Below are 14,107 nucleotides of genomic sequence, written 5' to 3'. Positions count from 1 at the left end.
TTAGAGTGACATGAATGACTAGCCTTTGTTTCCTCTCCTTAAATGTCATTTCAATTAGGCACCTGAAAGAAACTAATCCTTTTTGAGAAGTTCTTAAACTTATGTGATGAGGGATCTGTAAGATTTTATGCTTGCAAATTCTGTGTTGCAGTTTCTTTTCTAGATATTTAAGTTAGAAGCAGAGCCACTGAAACTCTCTCCTCCCTGGCAAATTGTTCAGCTATCTCTCCTCAGAAAGCAGTGGCCTCATGAAAATTGCAGATAAATGAACACTTATTTCAAATACTGCTGTCTCCGTTCCATCTTCATGAAGTAACTCCTGCTTGCTGTCATTTACAGACTGAATAGTCCTCATGCTTTACAAATGAATAGTTAAAAAGATTAGAGAGACTGCGGTGTGTCTTGCTAGTCTTAATTTGTACTCCAGTGGCTCATATCTGCAGAGCTTAGGGCTTGATCCCAGATTTAGATCTGCATCTGATCATAGCAAACTGATGCTGCACAGGTGATGTGGAAAACCCTGGCTGCGAGCTCTGAGGTAGCCTAATGCCCATGGCCCTCTAATTGTGGGAATATTTGCATCTCATTTGAATAAAAGCTGGAATAGTTACAAAAATATCTTTTAGGGATCATACGTTTTTTTCCTTGTTATACTAAAAACATATCAAATGTCAACTATTCCTCAGAAATATAAATGTACTGATTTCTCCAGGAATATTTAATGACAGTGTTAGAATAGTATGGATCTAAGTGGACTATAACATACGTTTTAGTTCAGGCAATAAAGCCAATTTGTAGCCTTTGACCTTTGACTAGTCTCAGCCTTGGTTCAGTTTTGCAAGATAATTTGCTCAAATCCTTTCCTCTACACAAGTCCTGCTCTTCCAAATTAAGTTTCTGATTTTTGGCTGTTGTCCCACTGTCAGAAAATTTCATAATTCTTGCTCATTCTGCTCTTCTTGTACTCCATGTTAAAGAGCCTTCCTAGTGTGATAATTCTATGCCTCTGAAAAATAGGATTTTTTCTACTGTTCTTTCAGTGAACTGGGGAAGGATGAGGGATGCATTTATATTTTTTAAACCCCAGTTGAAGAATCTCACAAAATATACTGTCAGCCATATGGGCTGCTGAAACTGAGCACAAATATGCTATGCTCACTGTTCACCAATAATTTATATGATTCTTCTGAGGTGCTTACTATTACTATAATCCCTCAGATAACATCAAATTTATGTGGAGATTCTTTTGAACTATACCACACTCAGGCTTTCCTTACTCATCCATGTTTCAGAAAGGCAGCACTACAGAAATAGACCTATGTAATCAAATAATATCTGCATTTCAATTGTTATCACTTTCAAGAAAATATTTTGAAAGGGTGGCATGCTTTGCATATATTCGGGTCACTCTAATTCTGGGGTTTCTTGCATAGCTGAATGAAGGGAAAATTGATATCAGAATAAATAAGGGATTTGTTTCCTGGAAACCCCAGCACTGAGTGATAAGGGCAAATAACTGCAGGAAAAAGATTTTTAAAGAGTGGAATGGAAGTGTTGAGTCTGTTTAGAGAGAGTATTTAGTTAAATGTTTCTTCTAAGTAAACTGATGACCTCTAATTCACTTTTGTTGAAGTTTCTTTTAATACATCTTCTATTTTGCAAGAGCTATATATAACTTTTCTAGCTTTTTGAGCTGCTAACAACTGTGAAAGCTGACTTGCAATCCAATCTTGTCTAATATCTTTACTGCTATGACTTTGTTATCCTGCCTTCAATAGGAATACAGATCTCTACATAGAAGGGATTAATTCTCTTCAATAAAGGAATTCATTCTCTTTAATGCTTTTATTGTACTGCAATAGCAGGATGAGCATGTGTACAGGGCATTCACTGACAAGCATGCACCACATCATTGCTACGTAGCATCATTTATTTATGCATGTAAGTATCAAAACACTTGTACCATTTTGGGGAACAGATCAATAGACCAATGGTGCTCTTGCTTATAGCAGCAACCCTGCTGACAGTTCTGTCAGTTACTGTTTTAGAGGTCTTCTTGGGATTTTACAGCTCATTGATTACACTTCAATCCACCACTGCTCTGACAACTTACTAGAAAAATCTTTTATTGTCTTCAGTTGAATAAATTTGCATTTTATTGTCTTTTACCTTCTGGAACATGAGCAGTGGGAGAGAGAGAGGATATCTGCTGTGCACAGAGGAACCTCGGTCTCAGTCCATCTGCCAGAGGAGACATTTAGTGATGTGCTGAGTTGGTCCTACGGTCAACTTCAGCTCCTATTAAATCAAGTTTTTTAGCTGTTCACCTGTGAGTACTCCTCTTGTTAGGTCCGAGGTCTTGTTGGTTACCTTGTATTAATTTTTTTGTAGGAAACTTTTGGACACTGAAGATGAACTCTCTGACATCCAGTCGGATTCGGTCCCGCTGGAAGTGCGGGACTGGTTAGCTTCTACATTCACGAGAGAAATGGGAATAGTGAAGAGGAGACCTGAGGAAAAGCCCAAATTCAGAAGCATTGTGCATGCTGTACAGGCTGGGATTTTTGTAGAAAGGTGAGAGCTTTGTTTTCTTGTTGCAGCCAAGCACTGCATTTAACCACAGTGTCTGCCATCCTTTAAATGGTGAGATGAATCTGAAGCAAATCTTTGAGCCAGAAGTTATGCTTCAATTTCTGCAGCCACTCCATTTTTCTATACAGAATTCCAGATGAAACCTCTAAATTTGTAAAATTTCCCAAGCCTTGGAAAATTCTGGGGATGAACTCAATGTCTTTGTAACTTCTACACTAAATCGTACCAAAGACTGTTCTAATATTAAAGGGTAATATACTTGCAAAGAGGTTCGTCTCATAACTTCATAAAAGATTACATAAATCTTTGGGGTCAGACCCTTAAATAGATTCATGTTATTTCACAAACTCGGAAAGCAAAAATAAAAAAGGATAAATTGTTCCAGTATGTTTTAAAGAAGTTCTATTTCTTAATATTTTATTTGTTCTTTTAGGATGTACCGAAAAACTTCAAGCATGGTTGGTTTGGCTTATCCAGCAGAAGTGATAGTCACATTTAAGGTGAAAGAAGTTTAATTATTGTGAAAATTGAATGTATTTGCACTTACTTTTAGTGACTTTTAGGGTCAAATGAATATTTTTCTACTGAATGTACCCTAGCCATAGTTAGTACTACAGAACTGAGCACAAAGTACAGAGAAACTAAGAGTTAAAAATTCAGAAATAACATATGATTCTGATTAATTCTGATTTCATTTAGATCCTATGAGAGTAATAGAATGAAATTTGTATAGAAGTTCTTATAGAAATGTGAGACAGTTTTATCTGCTCCCAGTGGTATCGTAATCAACGTCTCAGACAGCAGCATTTGTTTCCTTTTTAGGAGAGAAAAAGGAGATAGTATTGGGATAGAGCTAACAAAAGAAACTGAAGCTTATGGAACAAGTACAGTATTTGCTGTATATTTAAAGTATTACTCTAGTTCAGCCAAAAGATGATCTTTTATAGTAAGCTGAGTTCCTGTGTCTATGAATAGAATTGCAAACTAGTATTTATTGAGAATTAAGTACTTCTACTTTTCCCCTGAAAGCCAAACAGTTATATTATTCTCACATTGCTTTATGTTTAATGACATCAGTGTTAATGACATTGCAAAATAGCCTATTTGAAGGGTGGTTTTCAGATTAGCTCCATGAGGTTGTATAGACAATTTGTACTGAGGAAGTTAAACTTGGAAGCTTAGGATCTTTGATTCAAAGCATGCAAAGTGGCCTTGGTCATGTTGCAAGTATTTTATTCATAACTGACACAATTGTTTAATTGTTTTCATCATTAATATTGCCATTAATGTGTTATCTACATTAGGAATTTGAAAGATTTGGATAATAAAATCACCAAACTCTCTGGATACAAGCCAAATGGATGGAAATGTAATGATTTTTTGGTTTTTGTTGTTTTCCTTTTCCCTTGTCTACAGGATGTTGATAAATGGTCTTTTGACGTATTTGCCCTTAATGAAGCCAGTGGAGAGCATAGTCTGAAATTTATGATGTATGAGCTGTTAACCCGATACGACCTTTTGAGCCGTTTCAAGGTCAGGAACTAACCACAAATAAAAATATGTATGCAAAAATACATGTGTCAAATTTTAAATTACAAGAAAACCAGCAATTAAATGTTTTTATTGTACAATGCAGTGTAGAATTTCAAAGAATATGGCAAATGAAATAGTGTAAAATGCCAATAGTTCTACCAAATTAAAATTCACCAAGAACATGCATATTTTTCTGCAACCCAAAAAATGGAAAGATGTGTAGACCCTTGTCATGTAATTTGTATTACATAAATAGATTATGTATACAGACTATTTACTCAGCAAGTCTGAACCAGTGTCCCACCCTTATGGACCAAATTTTCTAAAAAGGCAGGAAACCATAGTTAGTCCTAAATACTTTTTTCATGGTCTGGATCATGCTATGTTGATCATGACTGTACAGGGGCTTCAGCTGAACCTTCCTCTCCTAAACCTGGGGGGATAAAGAGAAAAATTGCTTTTCCAAGGCGTAGGGCTTTTTCAATACAATATGGAGTCCTTATAGCCAACTTTGAAAGGCTGAGATTAAAAAAAAATGATTCAAAATGCTAAATTTATTGTTACAGTACCAAATGAAAGTTTTCTTATAGTTTCAAAATCTCTTCACTGCAAAAACTCTGTGTTCCTTTTGAAGAGGCTGTCTCATCCTGAAGTTTCTTGAATATTTTAACTTTTTCCAACAGGCTTTATTTGCTTGAAGTCAGAACCATGCCAGGACCACCATTATAAGAGAGACATGAAGTACACAATGCTACTGGCAGAGTGGGTTTAAGCCCATTCTCATTCCCATTATTTATGTTGCAGGGTTTCATGTTGCAGTTTCATGAAATGGGTGAAGTGGTTTAGCCCTAGGCAGCAAATAAGCACTACACTGACACTCACTTGCTCACTCCCCTCCCCAGAAGGATGGGGGAAAGAGAATTGGAGGCGTAAAAGTGAGAAAACTTGTGGGTTGAGATATGTACAGTTTAATAATGATGGTGATAATAATATAGAAAATTAATATTTAAGAGAGAAGTCAAACCCAAGAAGAAAGGCTGCCAATGAAAGCAATTGCTCAGCAGCAGCAGCTGAGGGCTGCCCAGGCAGCCCCCAGGCAGCAGTGCCCAGCCAGGCTCCCCCAGCCTGGGGCTGCTGACCATGAGGCCGTGGGGAGCATCATCCCCTGGATCAGCAGGGCCAGCTGTCCCAGCTGTGTCCCTTCCCACCTTCTCGTGCACCCCAGGCTACCCAGTGGTGGGTGGGATGGGGAGCAGAAAAGGCCTTGACTCTGTGCAGCTGCTGATCAGCAGTAACTAAAACATCCTGCAGTTATCAGCTCTGTTTACAGCTCAAATCCAAAACATTGAGCCATACCAACTATTATGAAGGAAATTAATTCTATCCCTGCCAAAACCAGCACAATGCAAAAATAAGTGGGACCAGATAGTACCTGTACTTCACACATTGTCTGGAGGAAGGAAAGTTGTACTATGACATTAAAGCAAACCTTGTCTTAAGCATGGTAGAAGTGGTGAAGAAGAGGAGATAACCCTATTGTTAGATTCCTATCTGTCATACCTGTGTTATACATGCAATCTCTGCATCCCTGGTGCAGACAGACATGCCTTGAAAACCATTTGGTTGATAGCTCTGCAGTGTGTTGTGCACAGTGTATGCAGAGAGGTACAACATCTACAGAAATTGTGTGAGACTCCCTGGTGCATGTATGATACCAGACCTTTGCATTTTAAATTTTCTTTTATTATTTGCCCACTAGGTCCCATGGTATATTATTTGAGATTCATTTATTGCATGCTTGACTTTGCAGCTGTTGCAGGAAAAGAACCAATTATTTTACTGTTTTCTTGTCTGTAGATCCCTGTTCCAAATCTAATTTCTTTTGCTGAAGCTCTTGAAGTTGGTTACAGCAAATACAAAAATCCCTATCACAATTTGATCCATGCAGCTGATGTTACTCAAACTGTGCATTACATAATGATTCACACTGGCATCATGGTAAGAAGTATTGTGAAATTCAATTTCTTTTCTCAGACTCTGCTGTTTTGAATAAATGTGTACATGTTTCTTTTCTAACAGAAAAAACTCAACTGAAAATTTTGCAGAGAGATTCAAGAACTACTGTTCAGGCTGTGAACTTTATTTCATTTTAACAGTTCTTCCAGGCTGAACTTCTCTCAATGCAGAGGGAAAGAGGAAGAAAAAATAATCCTTAAATCCTTTTTGCTTTTTATCGCCTGGATTTAGGTATTTTATATCATATTTAATGAGATAGATTTGCAGGAGTGGGCAGGTGAGAATTTTTTGCTTTCACATCACAGCATGGGAGGTGTGATCAGGCAAGGAAGCTTTAGTATCTGCAGAGGTCCTGGCTGTTGAAAGATGTACTGAATTAGTGCAGGCTTAGAATTATATCATCATGGAATGGCTTGGGTTGGAAGGGACCTCAAAGACAACTCAGTTCCAACCACCCTGCCATAGGCAAGGACACCTTCCTCTAGACTAGGCTGCTCAAGGCCCCATCCAGCCTGGCCTTAAACTCTGAAACTGATCTTTCTTTCAGTTTTTAACCTTCTTTAGCACTGCTCTTGCATACTCTATCTGCCTATAGAAGACAGGTTATTGCATTTGCCTTGAAACATCACAATATTTTAAATTATTTATTTGAGAACTGAAATGAATCTGTGCAAGCATTTTTATTTCTTAAAACTTATCTTAAATTTAATACCAGCAGTGGAATTCTTCTCACTGTCAGCTTGCTAGGCAAAAGTAAATACTGACTGAAATAAAATGGAGATTGCTGTCAATGGCTTTTTGATAATTTGTCTTCCCTGCGAATACAGTTGTTTAAAAAAACCCAATGAACCAAAAAAAAAAAAAAAAACAACCAACAAATGAAACAGCTGGGAAGAAATAGTGTCTGATTTACGTTTGCAGAGCTGTGAAACAATTCCAGAAGACTTTGTAAAGGAAAAATTTAGAGCTGACTCTGGATGTTTTTGCTCCTATATACACATAATAAATGACAGTCAATCACTTATGTTAAGCCTTTTCTCACTTAAAATTCCCTTGTCTTCAGGGTGGGCAAGGAAAGCTCCCCAGGCATTGCATGTTTTTATTCTACTGTTTGAAGGAAGTATTTTGCTTGTAAGTGTTTAAAGCTATATTTTAACTCTAATACTACTTAAGTGAAGCCTGGAGTCTTCACCAGACAAGATTCCTTTTTAGACTGAGAAGTTTTCTTGAGGAAGCACTTCCATATCAGACTGAAGCAGAGGCTAGACAGCTCTTGCCAAGAGGAGTCCAAAGCAAAGTTGTTGTATATAATATTCACCTATCAAAATAATATTTTAGTAAAAGAAAATTCTTGAAGATATTAGATTAACTGCAAGAGTTAAGTGATATGAGCCACGTCTTTGTTGCAGGTATACACCTGGATCAGGAACTTACCAGGAGGAAAATCCTTTTGTTTTATTATAAACATCCCTCTGGTCCATTGTATGTGCCCCTCTGCCCTTCAAAAAAAAAAACAAAAAACCAGCATTCAGATTTTCCTTGTGATGCCAGGACATAGTTCCAACTTCCAGAGCTGTACTAGTAATTTTGGGACATTTAGCCATTGTTTAAAGCACTTTGAAAGACACTTTGTGTATCTCTGAACACTAAATAAAAAAAAAAGTTTCATATTTGAATATCTGCTATTTCACTGTGTGCACATGAGTGTGAGACAGGCCTTTCCAGCACAAATATTACAGTATTAGCAGCTTAACCTTCTAACTGCCTTAGTATTAGCAGCTAACTTAGTATTAGCATTCTAATTGCCTTAGTATTAGCATCTTAACCTTCTAACTGCCTTAATTATGTGTCCAAATCACATGATTTGGACAACTATTTTCAAAAAAGTTTAGACTTTACCGTTGCAAAATCTCATTGATCTTGCAACACTGCTACAAAATATTTCTGCAAAATTAGTCCAGGTTTAATTCACTAACCATTCTATGATTCTATGGTGCTATGATACTGGAAAGTTCTTGGAAAGAAATCTAACTAGGACACCACTTAGTCAAGAGTGCCTTCAAACAGATGTACTTGCCAGGCAGAAGGAACATTTATGGAAATCAGTGTTTGAAAGAGGGCCTAGTGATTCTGCAGCTTGCAAAGTATTTCTCTCCCAAATGTCACTTGCAATTTGAGAAAGCATCAGTATCATGAAAATGTTCTATTTAACTTGCTGGATTTTTTTTTCCTGTTGCCTGGTTAACTCTCCAGTACCCCAGTCAATAACAATTTGGAGTTTGCTTCTCAAACTAACAGTTTTCAGACATGTTCATTGTAATCCTTTTTTTAAACTCTGCTCTATTTCTAATACCTGGATTAGAGTAAATATGATGGAATTCTGGGTCAAATTCCCGTGTGTGTTTGTTTGTTTGTTTGTGTTTTTATTTTTTTCCAGATTGGGTTGCAATTTGAGGTTTTTCTGCTTTCATTTTCTCTTAAGGACTTGGTACTAACTCCAAGTCTTGCAGAGTTGCTATCTTCCTTGTTTATTTCTAAAACACATACTGAAGCAAAGGTTTCCAAAAGCTGGGGTTTAGGAAATCTTTTGCATGATTCCTGTTGTTGAGGTCATATGTTTTGTACCTTTTATAGGAAGCTAGAAAACAGTCATATTTCTACATTTGCCAAAAAAATTTGGCTAATCAGAGTTTATGCTTCTCCACAAGCCCCTAGAGAGATTGTGGTGAAGAATAAGACATATTCAGAGCTGCTGTTAAAGAAATAAAGTAATCATTATATTTTTCAAAAGTTGCTGTCTGTCTTAAGAAAGAAGATCCAGCCACCTCGGATCATTGTGTTAGAATGTTAAATATCACAGATGGCAGACAGTCTATTAACCTTCCCAAGAGACTAAATCCCAGATGACGCAACTGAAATGTATAACTCAAGCTTGCGTTTATGAAGTTCTCATCTTTATAAAGGTTTAAGAATCCAAGTCCCAGGGAATACATCTTGTAAAGAACTTTTGAGTCATCGATCATCTTCCCACCATCCCTTTTCTCTTCCCACGTACCTGTATTGCTCAAAGTAAAGGAAAAAATGTCTTTACTGCCAATAAGTGCATTGTGAGACTCCATTTCTTACTCAGTTTTTAATCTATCACTGTAAATAAAAATTTCAAACAGAACTCATAGTTGAAATGTATCTATTTACATATAAGCAATACATAATACTTCCATAGAAGACATAATTTATGTTATCTATGACACCCACAAGACATAGTATCTTTCAAGAGGGAAGCATGTTTCAGCTCTTCTCAGCCTTGCAGACTCCCAGATACTTGTTTTTCCCTCTCCCTTTCATAACACACTTAGTAACTGTCTCTGTAAGTGCATTTTTCTACTTCCTTAGAAATCCTTTAGCTAAAGTAGTTCTCTGATTTGATTACTGATCTCAATTTTGACTATACTTGTGCGTGTAGAGTACTTGCTCTTCTCTATTACTGTATGAAGTCTCTGTGTAGCCCATAGATATTGTCTGTGAGGAGTGTTCTTCTGCTTATGAATGCATTGTCTAGCAACTACTTTATTTGCTACAAAAGCTGACCTTTGAAAAGGCATCTTTAACAAAAGTTTATGTTTAGCTTTCATTACACTTTCTGTGTTTCTCTTCTGTTTGGTATGTTGAAAACATTGTGAGAGCCAGGACTGGTCATGGCCTGGTTTCTTGTGACACACAATATGATGAAGGTCATTGTTTCCATTTTTAGAACTGCTTACAGTACATTCTCATTCCTCTGTCTGTGACCTTTCTAAACCTATACTGCTTCACCAACAGCCAGTACTTTTTCCTCAGAAGCCCTATAGTGTCACTGAATGACCTATTTAATTATTCTCACATGGCTAATGAATCTCGACTCTTTCCTCTCTTCTTCTTTGAAAGAAGAAGAAGGCAACTTTTACTGCATTTGACAACTTATGAATTTCATATCCATTCATGCACACATATGCACATTCATATGTGCATATTCGGGTGCATGAAGTTGAGATCATTCTTTCATCCTTTAGTACAGAAGCTTACTTGTACACCAAAACCATCTGAAATGTGTGTGGAAATGCTTGACTGGCATTTGACTTAATCAGTCCTATGACTGTGGGGGTTAATTATCATATGATTTTTCTGCCCCCATCTTTAGATGGAGTAAGTTTTCTCCTCAAGGACTTCTTGTCATTCAAGAAATAGAACTTGAAAGAAGATAACAAGAGGTTGTTTCACAAACTGTGCAATACAGAACAGCCTCATTTAGCGAGAGTTATAAAAGGGCTCAAACTCCAGGGTCTGCATTATTTTGTATACATGACCTACATTACCTTTTGTTCTGTGTAACTGTATGCTAGCCTTCTGCACTATTTTAATTTTTTTTTTTTTCATCAGTACAAAGTACGATAAAATTTAGAACAGAAAAATCTCCCTTGGGCCTAATTTTAGTGCCATGTACACTGGTAAAATATAGATAATGCTTACTTTTTACCTTCAATTTATAATTAACTGTATATATAGTTTACTAAAAGACAAATTATAACCTAAACTTCATATAAGTTTTTTTTTTAGATTAATATGCTGCAATTTGGCAAGTGCCACGTGTGAACTAACAGAGTAGATACTCAAAGGAGCTGCAAAGTGAACTGTGTAATTATTTTGATAACTTCTTATATTTTTGGCTGCCAATATTTACTTTGCTAGTGACCATTAGTTTGTTAACTCGGACTCAGAGAAATCATAAGTACAAGGACTTCCTTTATCTTATAGTACTGAAGTGTTAAGGATATATAGTTATCTGGAGTAAGAGGAAAGTTTATTTAAGTTGAAGGTAATGCAAAACATTTTCAATACTGTAGGGTTTAATCTGAGTTAGGCTATTATTGAAAGTGTGACTATGATTTGTTTTTCATTTACCAGCACTGGCTCACAGAACTGGAAATTTTAGCAATGATCTTTGCAGCTGCCGTCCATGACTATGAACATACTGGGACCACAAACAATTTTCATATTCAGACAAGGTAAGCGATGTGTTCTCCTAAGAGTCATATCTGGAGTTTGCAGTTCATTCAGTTCATTGCTGAACCGTTTCATAACTCTTACTAATAAAGCCAGGAAACAGCCAGGTCAGTCCTGGTTTTACAAATTGCTTCATCAACTTCTGTCAACTTAATGGGATCAGTCACATGGTCATAAACTGTGGAAAAGTAATAAGATAGCTCCATACTGTCTGAAATAATTCCATTTTGGGGATGATATGTCAAGAGGAAGTTTGGAAAGGTTCAGAACATGCACAGCATGCACTTGAAACCCGCTCACCCCTCTATTGTTCACTAAAATTCTGATACTACTGACTCAAAAAACTACTTCTACTGTATCCCCATAAAAATGCCTTGTCACTTACAGCAATGTGCTTACATTTTGTTTCACTTTGTGTATTAAACTTAGAGGGTCCTGGTGCAGAGGGAGAAACTTTCAAGTACAGCTTTAGAAATACCTACCATGAGCCATCTCCTAGCATGTTTTGAAAGCAACTGCACTAGATATGAAAAAGAAATCTAGAAAGGAATCCAGTTTGAAATTTAGGCTAGCTGCATTCTCCTGCAGGTGCAGCATGTCATTCTAGCTGCTGCTCCTGTACAACAGCATGTAGTTCTCTCCCTTAAAATATTTTCATCTTATCAAAGGAAAATTCCTGACCAATCCATTACTGAGTGAAAAATGTTACATCTGGTACTTAACCTAGTACAAACCATCTTATTTTTCTGTTACACTGAGCTATACATTGTTTTTAGTATCCTCAGTTGAGGAGTTTGCTTTTGCTGCTCTTTAAAAAAAATCAGCAAGGCACTGGCATATCCTAACAAAACAGCTCAGTGCTAGAAATTTATTACTTTGGACACAAACATCCTCACACTCACTTATATCGATCAATTGTCCAATGACTACATTTAAATGAAATCTATAACAGTTTTTCTCCAAGATGTGGCTTTCAATAATAAAAATGCTAGATTTGCAGCTGAAATAAGGACACAATTCTTTTCTCCTCCAGGAGTCTGGCTAAAAATAAACTTCAGTTTGTAGTTCCAAGTTTATATTAATTTTCTATTTTTGTCCTTAATATTTTGCTATGAAGTACTGCAAGAGTGGAAAACTAATTAAGCTGATAGCCTTTGAATTTTACTCAGGCATACTTGCAAATAGGTATTTGTTATGTGATATAGCTCATTCTTCTCTCCTTGTGTAACTTGGCCCTGATGTGGCATCCCAGACTGTGATTCCAAGTGTCTTTTGCCTGAGGAAAATCGATGGAATGGCTGCCAAAATCGTAGCAAATCTTAGCACTGCTTAAACGTAGTCATAAGTAGCTATGTTGATCAAAGTGTGCTTCATAAACATATGTGATTGGCATAACACAGATTTTCCCGTGGTTTTAGTTAGATTGTGGATGTAAACATATTGATTATTTAGGCTGGCTATGGTTTGTTTCCTCTAAATAGCATTTCCAATCCTATTTTAGATACCTTGGTACCACACATGACCATATATGCTGTTGCTCAACAGAACAAGAGGTTGAATTTAGCTTATTAATGTCAGAGTAAGCTGCACTGCTAAATCAACACACCTTTCTTCTAGTACAGACTTGTCGCTGGACCAAATTGAAATATTCAGGAATAGTTTTATCAGAACAGAATTGCAGCAGAGAGGTGACTCCTGAGATTGATTGTCTAGCAAGTCAGATCAAGTCTCAGAGAAACAAATTCCCCGAGAATTAATGATGTTTGAAGCTAGGTATGATAAATCCACACCACGTCAAAATTTGTGAATGTCTCAGTGTAATTTTGGAATTGTACATTAGTCTTTGATTATGAAGGAAGGGATACCGTTACGTGTGCTAACATCATGGTATGAGTCTGTCTTTAGGAAGCACCTATGGGCTTCCAAATTGCAGCTTAGCATCTCTACCATCCCACTGTGATGAGGTCAAGGTTTCTCTGTTTTTCTGAGAAAAGATGGTGGCTGTATGAAACATATTAAATTGAAACTTTTAAATACCTTATTATTTACAGCATCTTCTGCTAATGAGTAGCATGGGCCAAAGCACATCTCTCAGAGCAGGGAGAGTATCTTCTTAATACCCATGCTATGTGTGGAGCCCCACTGTTGGTGAACACGTTGCATTTTAAATGGTTGTATCATGTAAGTGTACTCTTGTAGCCTAATTAGAGCATTTCTGATGCTCTGTGAGCCTATCTGCAGTAAAGAAGCTCCAAGATCTCACAGTTATTGATATGACCTAACAGTTTTGCCAGTTAGGCCATATCAATAAAACATCACACATTTTAAAATATGACTTTCCCACAAACAGTGTATACAATGGTATAATGATAATTTTAATGCATTTAAGATGGAAAATTTATCAGTATTTGATACAGTAGGAACAAATAAACATAGTTTGATATATCTATCTCTATATATGTACATATAGTCAGTATTTCTCATAGAGAACGCATAGTCCTACCTTCCCCAGTGCCATCATCAAAACACTATTACAAAATCTGCCTCTTTTTCCCCACACTAGGTCAGATGTTGCTATATTGTACAACGATCGTTCTGTTCTTGAAAATCATCATGTAAGTGCTGCTTATAGACTCATGCAGGAAGAAGAGATGAACATCCTGGCTAATCTAAACAAAGATGACTGGAGGTAAGACTTGCTGTGACATTCAAAATTACTCCCAGTATTTAAAAATAATAAAAACTGCCAGGCCTTCCCTGTGGAGTCTATTTTAAGAGTTCAAATTACAGGAAATTGACAGTGGAAAGAGTGATGGATGTTTAGAGCCTAGGGAAGGCTGCTGTGGTGTTAAGAAGTGTTTGGGAGACTGTATAATTTTCCAAGTGAGGCTGTGCATTTATGAGGAGCAGTGCTGGAGTGTGTGGA

At 36.8% G+C, this 14,107-nt stretch overlaps 1 protein-coding gene and 1 long non-coding RNA gene across 2 annotated transcripts in view; one reads left to right on the top strand and one right to left on the bottom strand.

The window, feature by feature from the left end:
• The window catches only part of PDE1A (phosphodiesterase 1A), a 146,460-nt gene that overhangs the window by 99,897 nt on the left and 32,456 nt on the right, over nt 1–14,107 (top strand). Inside the window, 6 exon segments of the mRNA XM_068196036.1 lie at nt 2,392–2,574; nt 3,026–3,092; nt 4,009–4,125; nt 5,983–6,123; nt 11,083–11,183; nt 13,745–13,870. Coding sequence (XP_068052137.1) covers nt 2,392–2,574; nt 3,026–3,092; nt 4,009–4,125; nt 5,983–6,123; nt 11,083–11,183; nt 13,745–13,870 — 735 coding nt within the window.
• LOC137477229 (uncharacterized) lies at nt 8,646–9,863 on the bottom strand. The gene is made up of 2 exons (XR_011000885.1): nt 9,730–9,863; nt 8,646–9,285 (listed from the first exon to the last, which is right to left on the bottom strand). It is a non-coding gene; the product is annotated as an uncharacterized lncRNA (long non-coding RNA).

Source organism: Anomalospiza imberbis, chromosome 7, assembly GCF_031753505.1.
Source record: "Anomalospiza imberbis isolate Cuckoo-Finch-1a 21T00152 chromosome 7, ASM3175350v1, whole genome shotgun sequence".
Taxonomy (NCBI): Eukaryota; Metazoa; Chordata; class Aves; order Passeriformes; family Viduidae; genus Anomalospiza; species Anomalospiza imberbis.
Note: the sequence above shows the minus strand (reverse complement) of the source record. Positions and strands in the feature narration are given on the sequence as shown.